The sequence below is a fragment of the Carettochelys insculpta genome, chromosome 2, assembly GCF_033958435.1.
Source record: "Carettochelys insculpta isolate YL-2023 chromosome 2, ASM3395843v1, whole genome shotgun sequence".
Lineage (NCBI taxonomy): Eukaryota > Metazoa > Chordata > Testudines > Carettochelyidae > Carettochelys > Carettochelys insculpta.
Genome location: NC_134138.1, coordinates 147,272,836 through 147,294,864, shown reverse-complemented (window position 1 = coordinate 147,294,864; position 22,029 = coordinate 147,272,836). Strand labels below are relative to the sequence as shown.

General features: G+C 41.8%; 1 protein-coding gene across 2 annotated transcripts in view; it reads left to right on the top strand.

Moving 5' to 3' along the window:
- Positions 1 to 22,029, top strand: part of TRIO (trio Rho guanine nucleotide exchange factor) — a 527,884-nt gene that overhangs the window by 310,143 nt on the left and 195,712 nt on the right. For both annotated transcript variants that reach the window (XM_074987837.1, XM_074987838.1), the window contains exons 14-18: positions 6,919 to 7,114; positions 7,760 to 7,926; positions 16,385 to 16,504; positions 19,046 to 19,237; positions 20,505 to 20,654. In XM_074987837.1, coding sequence (XP_074843938.1) covers positions 6,919 to 7,114; positions 7,760 to 7,926; positions 16,385 to 16,504; positions 19,046 to 19,237; positions 20,505 to 20,654 — 825 coding nt within the window. The remainder of the gene's footprint in view (positions 1 to 6,918; positions 7,115 to 7,759; positions 7,927 to 16,384; positions 16,505 to 19,045; positions 19,238 to 20,504; positions 20,655 to 22,029) is intronic.

The following is a 22,029-nucleotide window of genomic DNA, read 5'->3' as shown; positions in this document are numbered from 1 at the left end:
GGCTTTCTGCCTACAGATCTCTGTTGTCAGACAAGTTCTGCCTCATGAGCTGTGTCTACATTACAGAGTCTGTCGACAGATATTTCCTGACAGAATCCCTATCTACAGAACATGTCCACACGTAACAGGGGCTCCTCCTTTCAACCCTCTCTGTCGACAGAGAGCAGAAAGACTGCCCAGCCCTCTGTTGACAGGACAGCCAACTGGAAGCTCTGCAAACATGGCAGCCCAGAGAACCAGAAGTTCTCTTTCTCGGCAGAGAGCTCCCCAGAGCATCTACGCTATTTTTCTGTTGACAGAGTCTGTCTACCGAGGCGCTATGTCTTTCGAGACATAACTCTGCCAGGAGAAAGGTTTGTGTTCTGTCAACAGATTCTAGACTGAAAACATTTGCTGTGGGGATCCTCCCTAGTTTTGTCGTCAGAAGGTCTTCTGTCGACAAAACTTGGTAGCGTAGACACAGCTATGGAGATCAGGATAAGACTGTTGACAAAAGTGCTACATTCTGTCGATTTACTGTGTGCTCCCTGGGTTTTGTCGACAAAACTGTCTAGTGTAGACATAGCCTCAGATCAATAATTACTTCAGTATAGCTTCCCTGGCAAGGTGAGGTGTACTGTGCTCTAAGGCCAGTGCTGATTGACTGAGATCTGGCTGGGGAAGATGATAGATTAGAGCCATACGGTAAGTCTTAGGCTTTTGCACAATCATGTTACAAGACTTAGAGGAATTTATAAAATTCTGTGTTGAGAGGCTGTATCTTGGAAGTCTTTGTTCAAATGACCCTGTGTCTGGAGCACTGATATTACCCAATATGCAGCTTGTAACATAACAAATTGCAAGACAGTCAAAGATAGACAAGGATTTTACAGCACTTGGAATAGGTCCCCTTCTGAACAGAAAACAGCACTTGACTGTAGCCACGTTGGCACTCAGCTCTGTTAACCATTTGTGATGTTTACTGTTTTACTTAGTTTTGATGGAGAAAATAAGCTGCTTGATTTTTTTCAAGCAATAGTACAATTCTGCAGTGTGTAAATCCAAGAGTATTGTTGTTATATCATAGAAAAGTAGGACGGAAAGAGGCCTTAAGAAGTTACAAGACCTTAAGGAGTGAACCTAGACCAAGTAAACCTTGACCATTCCAGAGAGATGTTTATTCAATGGAATCTTATTCCACAATCTCCTTTGGAAGCTTTTTCTAGATCGTAACTATCCTTTATAGTTAGAAAATTTCTCCTAATATTTTAATCTTGATTGCTGCAGATTAAGCCCAAGACTACTTTTCCTACCTTCAGAGGACTCCCTCTGCAGTCTTCCTTGCTCAGGATCAAATATGTCCACTTCCTTTAATCTTTCCTTTTATCATTTCTTGGTGTTGGCTCACTCTCATCTGAACTGTCTCCAGGCTGCTCAGGTCTTTCCTAGACAGTGGTGTCTTGAATTAGACACAGCTGAGGCCTCCCCAGGGCTGAGAAGAGCAGGAGAATTTACATCTCTCGTTTCAGATAACACTCCAATTAATACATCCTAGGATATTTCCCTGTTTTCCAACTGCATCACAGTGGTCACTCGTATGCACTTTGTCATCCATGGTAATTCACAGATCCTTGCCAGCAAAGCTGCCCCCTAGCCAGGTGTTCCCCAGTTTGTATTTTTGCGTTTGTTTTTTTTCTTTTGCACTTACCTTCACTGAATTTTATCTTGTTGAATTTGGCCCTTCTGAATTCCAGTTCTGACCTTCAAAATATTAACAACCCCTCCCATTGTTGTATCGTGCAAATATTACAAGCATACCCTCAACCCCATTATCCTTGCCATTAATGAAAACATTTGCTAGTACAAGACACATCTGATTCCTGCACCATCTCTAGAAGATTATATAAGGTAGAGCCCTGCAAATCTGCAGGCTTCCGTGTCCATGGATGAGATGCAGAGGTCTGTGGCTTATGGTAGATAAAAAAATTTGTGCCTATAACCCTGTAGATATCTGTTTTCTATCCACATCTGCAGAGATGGATGCAGATAGCTGTAGGTCCAGATACCAATTTTATGTACATGCAGGGCTCTACCCACAGGTTTAGAACTCAGGCCTGTTGAGCTACCAGGCACCTGACATCTCCAGATTGCCACTCAGCAGCAGCTGTGACCAGCTTGTGTTTCACTCGCTGTGACCCATGGCTCCTGATTAGCTCCCAGCCTTATATAAACCCCAGGGGCATTTAATGACACGCCCAGGCAATAGCACAGATCTTCTGTAGCTGTTATGGCTCTTCCTGGGTTGATTTTGGCTTGATTTGGGCTTCACCTCCTGCCTTGCACCCTGAACCTTAGCCTGGACCTGTGTATGAAGTACTTCTAATCTCAGGTCTGTCCCTGCTCTGAATCTCGGGCCTGACTGCCCTTGTTGGGATCATGTCATATGAATTTATTATAGTGGCTAAAGAACCCCACCATCACTATATGGAGTGTCTACACTACAGTGGTGCAGCTGCACGTCTGTGGTATTCCTAGTGTATCTACTCCTTTATTGTCTTTCAGGTCTCTTGCTAGGTCACCTAGGTGTAATTCATTTTGTGCCATATCCCTTCTGGTTTTGTCCTGTTTGACTGTGCTGTTCTTTGGTACCTCCTGCTGAGCAGTTAACCCTCGTTTCCACTCTGTCCACTTTTTGATTTTCAGGTCTTTGAAGGGCTCGTGATAGAGCCCTATTGGTCTCTTTACTAGTCTTCCTACCTTGTACTGCATCGGGGTGGTTTGCAATTTTGTAGTTACACCAAAGTCAGAAAATATTTCAGTTTCGTAGGTTGTTTTCTTTAAGCCTATTGAAGACTGACTTAAACCTCTTTGGCAGTATGTTACCTTGTGCTGCGTGCCCACTTATTTTGGGCAGCTCCCGTGAATGCTGTGTTACAATGCCAAGTGCTTAGTACATCAGGCTAAGTTTTTCTTACAGGTGTTCGGTTGCTAAGTCTGTGTCTGCGTTTGTGGTGGCATGTCGCATACAGACAGTACTGCTGGAGCAGAAGTTCGTGTCCTTCCGCCTTCCCCTGGCCTAAACCTTTCACTGCTGCCGGGGCTTTTCTCTGTGGTGGGGTAAGAGCTTTGGCAGAGGGGAAGCAGCAGGAGGCTACACTGTGGAAAACAGCAGTGCAGAGTTAGGAGGCTCTACCTGGATGCGTGGAGAGCTATGTAGCATATATACACCCTGTACATGTAGGGTACTATACTGACCAAAGTCATGCCTTGCCATCTGCACTGTGGTTTATACCTGTGCTAGTGTGGTGTGCAGTATCTGCATGCTACCCTGTATGTGGCCATTCCCTAAGGGATCCAGTGCCATATACCTCAAAGCATCCTACATTACAGCTTTAAAACACTGTGTATTTAAATGTCTAATTTGTATCATATGTAGTAAGCAACATACTAAATAACAGATAATCCTTCTGTCTGTTGCTTAAGCTTTGATCATTTCTGATCAGCTTTTTGTCCCACCAGGCCAGATAAACCCAATGGGTACCAGTAATGCTTTCTGAATTTTTTTTTCTGCATCTTTCCTGCATTGTAACTGTTCACTCCCAAGTAGCCACTTGTAAGATCAGTGTCAGAGCCCCTCATTGGATTACAGCGTATAAATAACAAATAGAATTGTAGAATCATAGACTCCTAGGGCTGAAAGGGACCTCAGGAGGTCATCTAGTCCGGCCCCCTGCTTCAAGAAGGATCAAGCCCCCAACTAAGTCATCCCAGCCAGGACTTTGTCCAGCTGGGACTTAAAAACCTCTAGGGACGGAGATTCCATCACCTCGCTAGGCAACACATTCCAGCACTTCACCACCCGCCTGGTGAAGTAGTTTTTCCTAATATCCAGCCTACTCCTCTCCTTCTGTAACTACGGATCATTGCTCCTTGTTCTGCCGTCCGTCAGCACTGAGAACAGTTTCTCTCCATCCCTTTTAGAGCACCCGTTCAGGAAGCTGAAAGCTACTATTAAATCACCCCTCAGTCTTCTCGTCTGCAAACAAAATAAGCCCAAATGCCTCAGCCTCTCCTCATAGATCATGTGCTCCAGTCTCTTAATTATTTTCGTTGCCCTCTGCTGAACCTGATCCAGCACATCCACATCTTTTCTATACTGGGGAGCCCAAAATTGGACAGAATACTCCAGATGTGGCCTCACCAGTGCCGAATAGAGGGGAACAACAACTTCTCTGGTTTGCCCGAAATGCTCTTCCTAATGCACCTCAATATACCATTAACCTTCTTGGCTACAAGGGCACACTGTTGACTCATATCCAGCCTTTCATCCACTACAATCCCTAGGTCCCTTTCCGCTGTACTGCTGCTGAGCCAGTAGGTCTCCAGCCTATAACAGTGTTTGGGATTCTTCCATCCCTAGTGCAGGACTCTACACTTCTCCTTGTTGATCCTCATCAGATTTCTTTTGGCCCAATCCTCCAGTTTATCCAGGTCACTCTGGATCCTGTCTCTACCCTCCAGCTTATCTGCCTCTCCCCCAGTTTAGTATCATCCACAAAGTTGCTGAGGGAGCAATCCAGTCCCTCATCCAGGGCATTAATAAAGATGTTCAACAACACTGGCCCCAGAATCAAGCCTTCGGGCACTCCACTTGAAACCGACCTTCATCCAGATACTAAACCACTGACCACTACCCGTTGGGCCTGACCGTCAAGCCAGCTTTCTATCCATCTTATAATACCTGTATCCAATCCATATTTCCTTAACTTATGAGCAAGAATTTTGTGGGAGACGGTATCAAAAGCTTTGCAGAAGTCAAGGTATGTCACATCCACTGACTTCCCCATGTTCGCAGGGCCTGTTTCCTCATTGTAGAAACTAATCAGATTGGTCATGCCTGACTTGTCCTTGGTGAATCCATGTTGTGTAGTCTTGATCAATTTCCCTTCTTCCAAGTGGTCCAAAATAGATCCTTGAGGATCCCCTCCAGGATTTTTCCAGGGATTGAGGTAAGGCTGACCAGTCTATGGCTCCCTGGATTGTCCTCCTTTCCTTTTTTAAAGATGTGAACTATGTTCGCCTTTTCCCAGTCATCCAGGATCTCTCCCTGTCTCCAAGAGTCTTCAAAGATAATGTCCAAAGGCTCAGCAATGATGTTTGCAAATTCCCCCAGTACCCTTGGGTGCGTTAAATCCTTACCTATGGATTTGTGTCCATCTAGTTTTTCTAGGTAGCTCTTAACTTGTTCGTTCCCTGCCGAGGGCTGCCCTCCACCTTCGCATACTGCATTGTCTAACACTGCAGTTGCATTTTTCTTCAATAGCCATTTGGGCACCAGGTCCAGGACCTGCACTCTCACTAACCAGCCTACACCACCTATCTGTGTGTAACCAGCTGCACTTTTGCATAGCACCTATTAGGTGATTGTTTGTTTGGTTTTCACTGTTTTCTGCCTCTCTCTCCTCTGCTGTTGGTGCCCATGTGTCTTGCTCCCAAAAATCACCATGTGGTAGGAACAGGCTTGTCCCAACAAAATGGTTTGTATGGTGATTCTTTTCCCATGCTTGTACCAATTTTCGTTGAAGGAAAGTTTGTATTGTAAAATGTATATAATATGCCCCAAATCATTCGGTGTTTGAGATTTCTTTGTATGAAGCATGTTTGTTTGAGTCCACTGGCTGTCATTGGGTTTTTAATTGGATGTTTGCAGTTTCTGTTGGTTGTTTATGCCTTAGCCATGTTGCACACCTAAAACTTAAGTTGACCTACCTAGTTAAGCCAATTTATGCCATAATGTAGACAGCCCTAGGTCAATGGAGGAATCCTTCTGTTGAATTAGCTACTTTCTCTTGGAGGGGTGGGCTTATTACAGTGATGGGGAAAAACTCCTTCTGTCATTGTAGTAAGTGTCTGTGCCACAGCAGCATAGCTGCAGTTCTTCAGAAGTGCTGCTGTAGTGCTTGTAAGCATGTAAACACTTACAAGAGTGCTGCTAATTTCCAATCGACACGTAAAACCACCCGTTTGGAAAGAAGCAAAATGGGTTTGCATTTGAGTTGAAGTTCTAAAATACTGTTTACTAAAATATATGTAATTATAGTTGGAGTTGTGTCCAGAGATATGTAAATCTAGGTAGGTTAAGTCTCACTTAAAAGCAAGATTTCAATATTTAAGTCTGGCTGGATAGGTTGTATAATTACTGCAGCTGAACTTTTTTTTTCCCTAAAATTCTCACTATACTGCTCAAAGAGTTTTGCTAAGGAGTTAGCTGGTAATGGAACCCACTAAAGAAAACTTACAGTGGAACCCACTCAAGAAAACTAACAGTTCCTGCTCACAAGGACATGCAGTTGTTGGTTTGTTTTTGAACGCATTTGAGAGTGGCATAGCTGAAGGTTAAACTGTCCCATTACGTTTCTGTATGACTGTTGTTTCAGATCACTCGGGACAAATCAGTAGATTTTTTTAAACTGAGACGTTAGAAATTTGTTTCTTTGAAGACACAAGCACTGTAATTCTACTGCCTACAAAGTGATGTGCTTGTAAAGTGATATTAAAAATGGATGCATGCACATGCACACATACACGCTGCTTTTAGCCTACAGAGCCAGCACAAACCTCAAGAAGGAATTTCTTACCTCCCAAATGCACAGAATTTTCCTGACTGCCTATATCACCACAAAATTAACAACTTCCAAAACTTGCTCAGACAGCTCATGTTTGTACAAGTCAGTAATAGGTATGTTGGTCTGTAGCTTAGCTGTTCTGCTGCCTCAACATTATAAAGTTGCTAGCTAGGGAAAGAATAGATGGAGGAGGAAAACATAGTTTTTCTAATTTGTTTTTGAGTTTCTGAACTTATTTGATCTTATTGGACAAGTTATAGTTATTAACCCCAGCAATATCTTACTGTTTTTCCCTCTTCTTTCCCTGTGTCAGATAATTTCAGACCTTGAATCATGGAATGATGAGCTCTCTCAGCAAATGAATGACTTTGACACTGAAGATCTGACAATAGCAGAGCAGAGACTCCAGCACCATGCAGACAAAGCCTTGACCATGAATAACCTGACCTTTGATGTCATCCATCAAGGACAAGATCTGCTGCAGTATGTCAATGAAGTGCAGGCCTCTGGTAAGATGGATCTGTCCCATATTATTCAGGTTAATGTCTTTAGAAGGATTATCCAAGCTGATATTAACAGCATCTGAGAGTGGCATTGATCTCCATTAGTCATAATCAAGACTCATTAAATTTTTTCAGTGCTCATTACATTTGAAAATAATTCCACAACATTTAAATAAAATAGTTGAAGCGTGCTGGTCACCAATGAAGTAGCTCCTATTAATCATACAAATGCTTAGGTTTAAATTGGGGGTGAGAGTATCCACCCTGTAAAAAGTGAAAGAAAGTAGAAGAATAACATTAATAGTACAAGAAATATATTCTGAAATAAGTCATGATTACAGATTATTCATTGAGGTTTTTAAAAATAAAAGCAATTCATATTTTAGTTTCTTAACACTTTTCATTTGATTTTCTTTGCAATATTCTGCTACATTTAATCCTTCACAAGATTTCATTTTAGACTTCAAGGATTTCTCCCAAGGTAATGTTAAGCATTCTCTTACTCATTTCAAAACACCTGACACGAATGTTTAAGTTCCTTTAACCACATTTTCCAATATTTAGTATATTTTACCAAATTGAAAATGGTTGGTATATGAGAACTATAACAAATTAGATCCATGTATGTCTCAAATAAATGGATCTCTACAGGTGTGGAACTGCTTTGTGACAGAGATGTAGATATGGCAACTCGTGTTCAGGATCTGCTGGAATTTCTTCATGAGAAGCAACAGGAGCTGGACTCGGCAGCAGAACAGCATCGGAAACACTTGGAACAGTGTGTACAGCTGCGCCACCTGCAGGCTGAAGTCAAACAGGTGGGAGCTCAATATGTTCTGTGTGTTGTGAGTAGGTTTGTGTGGCTGTTCCATGTATTTACATAGGCTAGTTTGTAAGAAAAGAGGTGTTTGAACTTGTTATTCTTGCAGGTTTTTGGCATCGTAATTAAGCATCAAGGATACCTTTTAAAAAAAAAAAAATCCCCAGATCTCGAAGTTGTTAATTGTTGTTAACAGTTGCTGTTTGCTATGGGACAATGCTGTCCTTAAGCTATTAGTCCATTCAGTCCATTTTTTATCTTTCCGATACCAAATCGTTTAAAAAAAAATCCTTTGAAATCTTTCCTGAGCTCTGCAGTGTGACTAGCACAGGTGCCTCGCTTGCACCTGTCACTAAGGGAGGGATAATGCATAACAGGGATAATGCATAACAGCAGTGGACAATCATATTGGTTAAGCAAAGTGGACTTTGACTCAACTTAATGGCATCTCTGTCTTTCTGTAGTGTGACAGCTTTTGAATGTTGCATGCAATCAAATCCAGAATTTTGGAAATGGTTCTAGACATTGGTGGCCAGACCTCCATTGATTTTGGTGAAATTTGGATAGCGAGAGGGAGGAAAAGGAGCACGCAGCACCCTTGTGCCTGCTGAAGACAGCCAGGAGCTTTAGCCAGCTGTAATTGTCCATAGACCTCCGAATCCAGTGATAACAGCCATAAAGATCTTCTAGGTCCTGTTAGCACCTTCCAGCATAATGACAGTCCCCTCCTGAGCGCTCTCCATTGTCCAGATAGAGTTTAAAATATTGGCACCCTGACTGACCTTCACCACACAGGAAGGAAATGAGAGGGACATGGGTGATGAAAGACTGGGGAATTTGGGATTGGTGGATGCACAGAGCCTCTGGCATTGGGTTGCAGTTGGTTGCAGGGATCTCTGAAGTAGAGTGGGTTGGGAACAGGGGCCCCTGGGAGCTTGTGAAGGGGAATGAAGGCATTGAAGGAGCTTTTGGTGAGCAAAGAGCTCAACCTGCAGAAGCTTTGGCCAGCATGCCTACTAATACACTGTAGGCAGTGCTGGCTACAGGGATTACAGAGTGTAAATTACTAATTTCACATAAGAGGAATGGAGTTGGAAGAGATTTGACAGTGCTTTAGCTCAACCTTCTGTTATATATTACGTGTTGTCTTGTGAGGATGAGAGGAGAGTGCCAGCTGGTTATGATGTCCAATCTGCACAATATATTCTTGATTGCAGAGATTCGTCTACCATCTGAGATGGGATCTCTTTTCTTTATGAAATGCTGATGGGCTAGAAAGGCATTTTCATTAGGATTGTCAAGTGTTTAAAATTGTGCTTAGTTGCAGTGTTATACATTATGCCACTTATTATAAATATTCTTGGATGTTTTTCACATTTTTAAATATATCAATTTCATTTACCACACAGACTACAAGGTGCAGAGTGCTCATTTTATATTAATTATAAATATTTGCACTATAAAGAATAAAAAAAGTGTTTTTTCAGTTTTTCAAGTATTGTAGTACAATCTCTTTATCATGCAAGCTGTACTTACAAATATAGAATTATTGTCAAAAATCTCCATTCAAAATAAACCTAGAAAACTTTAGAGCTTGCAAGTCCACTTAATCTCTATTCTTGTTCAGCCAATCACTCAGACAAACAAGTCTGGTTACAATTTGCAGAAGATAACGCTGCCTGTTTCTTGTTTACAGTGTCACCTGAAAGCAAGAGCAGGTGTTCACATGGCATTTGTGTAATTTGTATTGCAAGAAGCATGATGTGTCCCTTCCCATTTCAGCCATCATTTCAGAGGAGTTGCATCTATGCTGATGATGCGTTCTACTTGATAACAATCCAAAGCAGTGTGGCCTTATGCATGTTCATTTTCATCATATGGGTCAGATGCCACCAGCAGAATGGTGATTTTCTTTATGGTGGTTCAGGCTCTGTAGTTTCCACCTCAGAGTGTTATCTTTTCAGATTTTCGAAAGCTTGCTCCACACCTCACCCTTCTTAGATTTTGGATGGCATTTCAGATGCCTAAACTTTGGTGGAGTACTCTAACTCCGTTTTAGAAATTTCACATTGGTATCTGCTTTGCATTTTGTAAAATCTGCCGTGAAAACATTCTTAAAATGATCTTGTGACCTGAGACTGCTATAACATGCACTATATGGCACAATGTAGGTAGAATACAGCAGGAAATACACAATTCACTTTCAAGGAGTTCAGTCACAAACTTAATGCATTTTTTTCAATGGTATCATGAGCATGGAATCATGTCTTCAGGAATTGTGGCCAAAGCATGAAGGAGCATATGAATGTTTAACATATCTGGCAGTAAATACTTTTTAATTCCAGCTACAGAAGTGCTATGTGAACACCTGCTCTCATTTTCCAGTGACATTGTAAATAAGGAGCAATATCTCACATGAAAGTAAACAAATTTGTTTGTCTTAGTGACTGTCAGAACAAGAAACAGGAATGAAGTAGTCTTGTAGATACTGAAGTTTTACATAGTATTGTTTCTGAGTCAGTTGTAAACACCCTTCCCGCTCCCTGCCACCATCTATATTTGTAAGTTACAATTTCAGAATAAAGAGATTAAATTTCAGTACATGGGAGATGAATTGAAAATACTATTTCTTTTATCACATTTACAATATGTATATTTCTGTGTGGGGGTGTGTGTGTACATGCAATGAGCACCATATATTTTGTAGTCTGTGTTTTAATTGAAATCAGTATTGAAAAAGTACAAAAACATCCACAAATATTTGATACATTTCAGTTGGTGTTCTATTGTTTAACAGTGCGACTAATTTTGATTAATTTTTTTCGTTAATTGCATGAATTAACTATGACTAATCAACATCTCTAGCTTTCAGGGCTAATTTGTAAACGCTGTGTGTCTCTTCTCTTTTTCTCTTTTCTGAGAGGGGGCACGGGGGTTAGGCCTGGGGGTGGCTTAGGGCTGCCGGGGTGGTGGGAGGGTACAGTTGAGCCAGTTGGTTGCAGGGGGTTGGACCCAGGCAGCAGGGGGTTGGGGCAGGGGTTGAGCCTGGCCAGGGGGTTGGAGCCGTGGTTGTGGGGTTGGGGGGTGGGTAGGGAGGTTGGAGCTGGATCCCCACATGCCAGGGGTTGGGAGCCCTGCGCACAGGTTGAAGCCAGAGCCCTGCGTGCTGGGGAGTGTGAGCTAGGGCCGTGGGGGATTGAGGGGGTTGAATGGGGTGAACTGGGGCAGGGGGGTTAGCGGGCAGGCAGGTAGATCCTCATGTGCCTGCAGTGTCTGACAGCTGGAACCCCGCACTTGCTGATGGCTGACAGCCCAGCACGTGCCGGGAGGGGGGGAGGGGTGAGCTGGGGGGAGCGGGGAGTGAACGAGGATGAACTGTGATAGGGGTGGGTTCAACTGGTAGAGTGGATTAGACCCCTGCGCACTCCGGTGGTGCTGACAGCTGGAGCCTGAAGCGTGGCACGGGGGAAAGCTGGGGCTGCAGGAGGGATGGATTGAGCCCAGCGGGGCGGTTGAACAGGGGGTGCACTGGGGTGGGGTGGTTGAGTGGAGGGGGGTTGGAGCCCCAGGCATGGGTTGAAGTCGGAGCCCCATGCATGGGCGGGGGTGAGCTGGGGCTGCGGGTGGGTTGAGCTAGGCAGGGGAGGGGTTGAATGGGGGTGCACCAGGGCAGGGTGCTTGAGCGGGGGGCAGGTTGGAGCCCTGCACGTGCTGAGCCAGCTGTGTGTGGGGGGGGGTGATCTGGGGCCACACAGGGGTTGGGAGGGTTGGGTCCCTGTCTTTGGGGGTTGGGGCCAGGTGGAGGGGGTCGAGGCCCAGGTGTTCAGGGGCGTTGGGGCACGGGGATTGGAGCCAGATCTGCTGGGGTTTGAGGGGAGTCCCAGGCATGTGGCTGGAGCCCCCTGCTGTGGGAGGTGAGCTGGGGCACACAGGGAGGTTGAATTGGGGCCACAGGGGCGGGGGAGTTGGGGGGTTGAGCCAGGGGTTTAACGGGGGTGAACAGGCACACCTCTCAAGCAGTGCCGCCCTGGGAAGCTGGGAGGAGGGGCTCTTAGCATGCCTAACTGCCTGCAGGTGCCAGAAGCTAGGCAGGCTGAGAGCCAGCAGCTTTGCATTGTGTGCACGTGAAGCCGCGTAAAGCAAGGGTTACTGTATGAATCAGGGTCGGCTGCATAAGAGCGGGGCTGCATACTCTGAGACCTTACTGTATGTTAAATACTTAATTTGTAAGTTTCTTTCTCCTCATCCATATAATCTAAAAATGCTTCTCTCATCTTGAGGCCGAAAACTTTTATTTCCTCTCGCTTTAATTACCTGAATAGAAATATATGAGGTGGTTTTTTTGTTTTTTTGTTTTTTTGTCCCGAGGAGGAAAAGGGTAGTAGGGCCACTTGTTTCCTCTGAACTGGAAAAAGCTTCACAGCTCAGCAGGTTACAGTAGGTGCACAGTCTGAGAGTAATATGACATAGTGAATCTCCTTTTCAGACTATTCAGTTTGTATTTTGTTGCCAGAAGCCTTGAATACATGGTTTCCAGGGTTAAATTACTGTGATTTCTTGCCCAATTTACTGTTGTCAAACTGACCATTAGTATACATTGCATTATGTGGAAGATAGTGCCAACCTTTTCAATTCAGGCATGATTTTGACTCCTCTAATTTTGTCAAAACCACTCCTATTGCTGACTTTTCTCATGATTCATGGTACAGTAGCTTGTCATTGTGCCCTGCAGAGAGAAAAAGGGGTCCATGGCGCAAGGTGTTTATCATATAATGCAGACAAACTCCACCTGTGCTGGATTTAGTTGACACAATTGTTCCACAACTCCAACAGTGACAGCAATGGCAGGAGCTGGAATATTGTGAAAATGAGGCACTTACTGCTGCTTATATTTTGATTGAAGTTGTCCAGCCCTGCTCTGAGCACAAGTAGACATGGCGATAAAAACACTGTTGGCTGCTGGAGCCTTAATTACCTTGTCTCTACCTCTGGTGCAGCAGTGGCAATTATTTTCCCCAAAGCTTAGCAGAGCTAAAATCACAAGCTATGAAGGTAAGAGAAAATAAAGCAGTAGAAGAAGGGCTAAAAGAGGAACAGCCTTAAATAAGTCACATAATAGATAAATGTGGTAAATTAAGATGCCTAATACAGTTTGGTAGGACAAGAGTAACAGTGGACAGTGGGTCTGTCCCACAAAAGCTCATCACCTAATAAATTATTCTGTTAGTCTTTAAAATGCTACTGGACTGCTTTTTTGTTTTGATAGTGTATAGACTAGCATGGCTTTCTCTCTGTTACTGGTGGACAGTGGCATAGAAGAAGGGGTTTTGTAGTGGGACTTGGAAAGGAGCCTGGGTGCTTGGTGTGGAAGAAGAGAAATTACTTCAGATGTAGGGACTAATAGAGCTTGACTTAAAACTCCATAGTTATGAGGTATCTGTCTGTAAGAAAATTATGGGGGGAAGTTAAGGGGAAAACTGGATATGACACATCAGACATGGGCTTGAAAAATAGGGGTGAATTTTTTTCCATGAGTAATCTACATGAAATACAGTTTGATCAGTGCAAATTTTGCCTGTGTCTTATGCTATTTTCAGAAGGTTGGTTGTTAAATTTTAATTGAGATTTTTTTTTAAATTGAAAGTCTATCTTCAGATAGTGTTCATTATATCCATTTACTTCCTAATAGATGTAGTGGGACCAGCAGAGATGCTGGGTTTTAGTATATATCCCAGTCATGGAAGTAGGCTCTTCCAGGGATTGTGAGCAACCATTCAGTCCTGAGCCATTCAAAAGATCCTCTCTTTACATTATATGATACGAAAACTTTCCAAATGTAGATTGAAATACGTTCTAGCTTAAGAAACCACAACAAAGCACCAAAGCCTAACTAATGAGTTCTTATGACTTTCTAGAAAAAAATTAAGGAAATGACTGCCTTTTAAAGTGTCCATTAACATACCATAAGGCAATAGATTGCAGGCCAGTGTAGTTGACTATTGAGGTCAAACTTATAAAATGACTAGGAGTGGAATTGTATGTTAGCTTTTCTCCAGTTCTTCTTCTATGAGACACCATATACTTTCCTGTGCAGTAATCCCTCGATTTACCTGGAGGTTGCATCCTGGGCAACCTCCGTGTAAATCAAATTTTGCATAAAGTTGGCAGAGGAGGTGGGGCTGGGGAAATCTCTGGAATTCCCCTGGCTGCGGTAGGGGACAGCTGGAGCCTCTGCAGAGTTCTGCTGCTCCTCTGCCGCTGGGGGAAGCTGGCGAGCAGCTGCGCTCCGCCGCTGTTCCAGCTGCCCTCTTCTCCTGACTAGCAGCGGCATGGCCGCCAGCTCCAGCTGTGTGTCAGCCAGGCTCTCCCAGCTGGGGGGAGCCAGAGAGCGGGGGTCAATTTACATTTAACTCTCATTAGTGTGAGTTAAGTGCAAATCAGAATCACTCTTCTCAAGGGTTTACTGTAATAGAAGATGATAAATATTAATGAGGAAAAGAACAAGGTAACAGTTTCCTGATATGAGCTGCACTTGGATGTTAGTTACCATCCTTCTTGTTTAGAAACTGGTGTTGAAAACTGTTACTAATAGCTGAGAGGTGATGATGTCCATATGCAGTTAAACTTTTGACAGTATGACCAACACAGTTTCTTTGCTGTATTCTGCTTTGTAAACAGTTGCCTCATCTGTATTAATAGATTGATCTTCCAGGGCACTTAACCTGACAGTTCAGCAGTTCTAAAATTCTGTCTTTGAGACCTTCCGAATTCTCCAGTCTTCCTGACTGATTTTATGACACATGGTGGAAAGTTCATCACCATTTTAATTCATCAAATAACCTCAATTAGATTGTCTGTGATTGCTGTAGATATCATATGCCTATATTTTTTTCTTGTTAGGATAATACTTCTTGCTACCTGTAACACACAGCAGCAGACTTGCAGGCATCTTACCAAGATACTTTTTTGGCCAGACTTCTAAAAAGTGCAACACTAAAGTCAGTCACTGCAGCACTGAAGCTTGTTCTAAATATAAAGACCTTAAAATATGGTGCACAGATTGGTGTAAGCATGGAAATAGTGTTTTGATTGTTTTAAGTATCTTAACTCTACATTTCTGTACGTTTCTGTATTATCCCTCGTCATGTTGAGGCTATATAGAATGGTTTGTTTGTTTGTTTGTTTTAACTTGCTTTCTGGTTTTCTTGCCCTGAAATGCTTTCAACCTATCATGACAACTCCACCTTAAAGTGCTTAACTAAAAATCTAGGTATTGGCTTGTAGTTTATAAAGATGTTAGTATTATTGACGGTATGGGAGAGGGGAAGTGACATGTAATGTAAACAGAACACAGGTATGTATGCATGTGTCAAGAGAGGTCTTGCTGTTTGTAGAGTCCTGAGCTGTTAGAGGCAGAACTAGGGTTGGTGCCATTTCCCCTACTGGCTGGACAGATCCTAATCCAAATTACTGTGCTTACATAATGCCGTGACAACATTTGACATGTTTGTGTTTTAAACTGCTGCTACCACATTTGTATTGCACAGGTAACCAAACAGGATTTTATTCTTTTGAATGTCAGACAGTAAGGCAGGGGAAGCAAAAAGGTGGTGAGCCCCTGGAGGGGGCCTGAAATTTTTAAGGGGCTGGCGCAGCACAATTGGCTGCCGAGTCTCAGGCTCATCCATCTTATTAAAATGTTGAAATATGTTCCTGTTTTTATGTCTGTGTATTCACAGTTATATACCAATTAACAAAGTTTTTATATTCTACATACGTCTTTTCTTACACATGCCAAAAGGTTTATTTTTTTTCATGTGAACATAACCGAAATTTCCATCCATTTGGGTTGCATTACACAGATGTGGGGGTGAGCTGCTAATTGCAGAGACAAAAATTGGGGCCCAGTTTAAAAAGTTTGCTCACCCCCACAGTAAGGTTTATTTGACAGGCATGTAGAACTACTTACTCACAAGCGTTCAAAGGGCAAAAGGGAGAGAGTAGCCCAAAACATATATTAACTTTTTAGTCCTGTAGATTACCTCAATATATTCTATTGATTGCTTTCTTCCACAGTAAAAGGCTTAATGGATAGGCTTAAGGGTAGCTTAAGCCTGAGTTAATTAACAACTGAGAATTTTTAAAAATATAAAGTGGTCATTATCTTAGTGTTTATATCTGTGCATAGTCATAAATGTACAGATAATGTGCCTTATACTCACAGTTCAAATTCTTGATCTGCAGCATGACACCTAGAGAGCGAAATTAATGTGTTAGTTATTATAAATCATATCTGTAACTTAACCTAGCATTATTTTCCAGGCACTTGGAACAAGTCTTTGTTACTTAAGTAATGTTAATTATGGATAATTTACTTCTGTGTCATAATAGAAATGGAAACTTTCTTGTTGACCAGACAAAGACTTTAAACTTCGCTGTCTCATGTTCTGTTTCAGGTGCTGGGCTGGATCCGAAATGGAGAGTCTATGTTAAATGCAGGGCTTATCACAGCTAGCTCCCTGCAGGAGGCAGAACAGCTGCAAAGAGAACATGAACAGTTCCAGCATGCTATAGAGGTATTTAAAGTGCATTGTTCATGTCATTCTCCGGTGACATGGACTTTTATGATATGCTTAATGGCAATCATTATAAAACAACATTAGGAATAATGTTGGAATTAGAAATAGATTAAATCCTGATGTACCTTCTAGATAGATGTCTCACCAGTCAGGCAGCAATGAAAAGCTTAATAGCTTGAGTTTTTACATTTGGGGTGAATAGATGAAGTCTATTTATTACAGGGAGATGAGAGAGTTACTGGGAAAGGGAGTTAGGATAGCAGGGATTCTGGCAGTCATAATTCTGCTCTTTGTCAGTGCAGTGCTTCTGATAATTCCAGGGCAGTGATAGTTCATTTCCTGTCAATATTTGTTTTGTTTTTACAGAGTGGCTGAAACAGATGTAGTCAAATGAAAGACTGTTTCAAACAGCTTTTTAGAATAGGATGCTGTGGCCTTTTTGGGCTTTGAGACTAAGCCAATATACTAGATGATAAATTAATTACAAATGGGAAATACACACAAATTGCATCATTGCAAATAAAATAAAAGTTTTCCTAACATGGTCTCATAACTTAAGTGTATTGTTTGTGTAAATTAATAGGGTTTTTAATATTTTAAACTGAGCTTTTCAAAGCCTTGCTATCTGGACTTCAGTTGTTAATCATGTCCACCTATCCAATGTAAAAATTAGACAAAGTTAAAAAAATTTTAATGCACTATTTAATGCACAGTTATGGGACATAGGCAGCTGCTGACGGTAATAAGTAAATATTTTTTTCTCAGTACTTTCCTTTTCTGAATGTTAAAATCGTATCTGGTGGTTGGGTACCTTTTTTGTTTTAAGAACTACTCCCACTTCACAGTAAATGCCTTCTATTTTGCTGCCTTTTTGTGGAGTTTGCTGTTTCCCATCTCTTTACAGTTTGCAGTGTGTTTGTCCTGACTCTCAAAAGCTTTGATATTTTGAGTACAACACGCATGAGCTCTGGTTATCTATACGTGTAGGGATAAATGATTACAAATTTTAATTTGAATATTTTCTACGTTTGCATTAATCAGACTTCTTATATGTAGGACTTCCAGATAACAGGTAGGTCTCAAGTAGGCATATGTTTTGCAAGGGGACCAACTGTTAAGTATTGTCATTAACAAATAATCAATTAGTAGGCTCATTTCACATTCCTCTGAGTACTTGTTTTTATTTATGTTCACATCACTTAAGTGTGAAATAGATTAAAATAATTCTGATACCTAGTAATGAAGCTGTGATGATACCTAGTAACGAAGCTGGAGTTTCACCCAGACCGATAAGAGGCCTGTTGTGTAACCACTGTGCTGTGCAGGTTTCCTTCAGAATCCTGAAACCAGCAGCAAGCTCATGGCAGAGTAACCTCTGCTGCCCCTGGCTCCATCTACCTGGTTACTCCTTGGAGGGTGACACCAACAGTCCTTTCAGTCCCAGATTGCCCTATAGTGTCCAGTTTGCTGCCTTCAAAGAGACAACACACATCAGCCAGGTAGATGGCTAAAGAGATTTTTTTTTAAGATTTTATTTTAATAATACATCCATATGTTTAGTATAAAGGAACCTAGTGAAAGAAGAAAGAAGTGATTATAAGTAAGAGAGAGAGGGGAAATATTGCAATTAAAACCAACACAGTGCTCTTTCGCAGTGGCTAGAAGTTAATTCTGCCTAAGCAATTGCCTTATGTACATCAACCTTCATAGGCTCACAGAGTGCTGTACCCTATTGTCTGCTTAGCTAGGGATACAAATATTATAACGCTTTTTACTTCTCCTTGGATGGTCTGAAACTCACTGTTTTGTCTGCAGACTGAAGGTGCACCTTGGTATTCAGACTTCTGCTATTCTTCCCATCTCCCTGTTGTTTTGTATGTAAAAAGTGTTTTGATTCCACAGTGCTTAATTTACATTTCAGATAAGCAGCCTCCTTGTTTGGGAAACAATCTATTTCTCCCTTTGGTCACAGACTTTAAAGCATAGTATCAGTGAATAATCCTACTTTCTCTTACGTTGTTAGTACGTACATTACTATCATTGTCTAATCACCAGCGTCTTCACCTTTCATGAGATCTTACTCAGCATATGTTTGTATTGCAGTAATATTGTAGACAATCACATGATTCAACTGCTTATTCTTTGAGGTTCAGTCCTTGTTCTCCCTCTGAGGTATCGGGACCCTGATTGTCACACAAGCCCCAGAATGTTGCATCTTGTCCACTTTTCCCCTTCCACACCAAAGAGAAAACAAATCTGGGAGCCATCATGAAAATCAGGTTATGTACTGTAACTTGGCAAGAATTATTTGGCTTGCTTTGTTGCTGTGCCATTGCTGTGCTTGCAGACTGATAGTCACTGTTAATGGATATATATATCTGTTGAATATAATTCATGTTTCATGTATTGCTAGCACTCTTTATTTCCCATGTCCAATATGTGTGTAGAAAAATCATTGCAAATAAAAAGATAAACCATGGATTTAAAGCAAATTCATTTAAATGTTAACAATTAATTGTTTTTACTTCAACTTATCAGAAAACACATCAAAGTGCTTTGCAAGTGCAGCAGAAAGCGGAGGCGATGCTGCAGGCTAATCATTATGATATGGACATGATCAGGGACTGTGCTGAGAAAGTTGCTTCTCACTGGCAACAGCTGATGCTCAAGATGGAAGACCGCCTCAAACTTGTGAATGCTTCCGTTGCCTTCTATAAAACATCAGAGCAGGTATAGGAACTCTTGAAGACCCATGACGTGCAAAATAATAAAGGGATTTATGGTATTTCATTATATAATTACCTTTGGCAAGTCAAGTGGCAGGGTTCATTAATTTTGTGGTTCAAATTTATTAGTGATATCTGCACAAATATTGATGTTTTCCAAATTTTATGTACAACTTCCCATGCAGCCTTGGAAAACCTAAGGCTGTGTCTACACTAGAGAGGGAAGGGAACACCTACATGCTTAAAGCATTTTGTTGACAGAGTCTCGACAGAACTCTGTATTTTTCTCAACAGTATTTCCTTCAGAAATTTGTGGCATAATGATCTCTGTACAGAGAACTGTCGACAGAAGTGCAGTGCAGACAGCTCTGTCGACGGACAGGGCCTCGGGTTGCTGGGCAGCCCTCTTTGCAGAGCTGCCGTTCTGCTTGCTGGCACCAGAGGGCAGTGCAGTCTGGCAGTTCTCCGTCGACAGAGCAAGTTGTGTGTAGATGCAATCTGTTGACAGCGGTTCTGTTGAGATTTCCCTGTCGACAGTAACTTCTGTCAACAAATGCTTGTAGTGTAGACATAGCCTAACAGTATTATAGCAACCGAGGGTAGAAAAATGGAATGGATTATAACCAAATTGCAATATAGTTAGTAAAATTCTATATTCTGCATTGAGCAGAAAGCAAAATTCGCACCTTATAGCTGATAAAACAGTGTGTGTGTAAAATGCTTAGTTACAAATTATGTACGTTATTAATAACATTCATGTAGGATTTCCTCTAAAACATTCCTCTGTTTTGTGTTTGTTGATAAATCAACGACAGCTTAAATCCCGAGCTACCCCTCTGACCCCTTTTTTAATTTCCCCGTTTCAGATCAGAATTAGAAAACTGATTAATTTAAATTTTCACTTTCTGGAAAGAGTCTGGCCAAGGAAAAGTGTCATATGTGTAGGTGCCCTCTCCTATGAGAACGCGCTTTTGACTGAAGCTTGATTAAAGTCCCATCATCATAAATAACTAATACATTGCCACCTACATCCTACTTTTCAACTTCAAAATGTTTGATGAGTTTTAATCCCTATCATGTGCTGGGTGGAGGGTAGTGTCAGTTTCCCTGTTTTAGAGAGGAAAGATGGAAAACAGATGCTGACTGTGTCTTTAATTTTTGTCAGATCTGGTATTAGATGTCTGAGGTTCTTGGTTTAAGTCTCCCGTCTCAAACTACTTCACAGTGTTTGATGAAAATGCTAGAAATATTTGTCTCCTCTTGGCCGACAGGTGTGCAGTGTTCTGGAAAGTCTGGAGCAGGAATATAAGCGAGAAGAAGATTGGTGTGGGGGAGCAGACAAACTGGGTCCCAACTCTGAAACAGATCATGTGACTCCTATGATAAGCAAGCACCTTGAACAAAAAGAAGCATTCCTCAAGGTAAGGATACTGTGGGTAACATGTTGGAAAGCACACACTAATATCCTCTTCTCATATTTTGGAATGCACGTGTAAAACCCACTGACTTTTGCCCCTGATTGGTGATTACATGGGAAATGCCATATGACTGTTTCTTGTGATGATTAGAACATTGCCAAATGCATAAAATTTGACAGTTTATATAAATTTCCAAGATTCCACAGAGAATCAGCCCCCATGCCTCCCGTCATAAAAGGACTCACTGTTTTCAGCAGCCACTGTTTCCCACAACACTTAAAAATACTTCTGTAAAAGAAGCAACAGCTGCTCAGCACAGTGCCTCCCTGTGATTCAGAGCAACTCCCAGCAGGATTAGAGTGGAAGTGGGGAAACCTGATTCTGTGCTTCTTTTGTAGTATTTTGTAATTGCTCTTAAAAACAAAATAATATTATACATTAAAGTTTGAATGTGCTATATTGGCACCAAATCCTTGGCTGGGTTTACACTTGCCCCCAAATTCAAAGGGGGCACAGTAATCAGAGTGATGGGTGAATATGTAGCGCTTCATTAGGCTAATTCTCCCCCACTGCAACTTCGAATTAGCCTTATGAAGTGCTGCATATTCACTGCAGTACTTAATTAGTAATCTCCCATCACCCTGATTACCGTGCCCCCTTCGAAGCCCTTCGCGTATAACTGTTACAACACCATTGGTACAATTCTACTGTTAAAGTATAGAGTTTCACATATTTTAACCAAATTATAAATAAAAAAATTACTTAGGAAGTAAGTTTGCAAGGGGAAAGGGTCACAGAAGAAGAGCAGGGAGAAAATATCAGGAGCAGGAGACAAAGGGGGGTGAAGATTGCTGTTTTCCAGAGAAATCAGAAAACCTTAAAATGCAGTGCAAGACCAGCAATTTGGAAAAAAGATAAGGCAATAGAGGTGAAGTATTGGGCCACCTGTATTCAATTTTTGCTGATAAGCAAGGTAACTAACAATAGTAATATGTCAATGTCACTTGAAAATAAGATTTACTGGTTGTGATGGGCTATACTTATGGGCCATGTGACTGCATAGCAAAGGCTGTACGCTCAGTAAATATGTAGACTGTCCGTTCCGTGGTTTTGTATTCAAATAGTGACCACCAACAATACATAATACAGGATGTCTCTAATACTGGCTTTTATCACTTGCAATCCTTAACCCTGGTCTGGTCATAAATAAATCTGGTAATTCTGTTGCACTGTAACACTGTAACACTGAACCTAGTTGCTACTACTGCTGAGACTGAGCTAAGAAGCACCCAGTGTAATCAATAGGCAGTTTTGAAGGTCAGTGTTTCTTGTTTAACCTGCTTGGCTGATCCAGTCTTGTAGTTTAAGGACTGAGGAA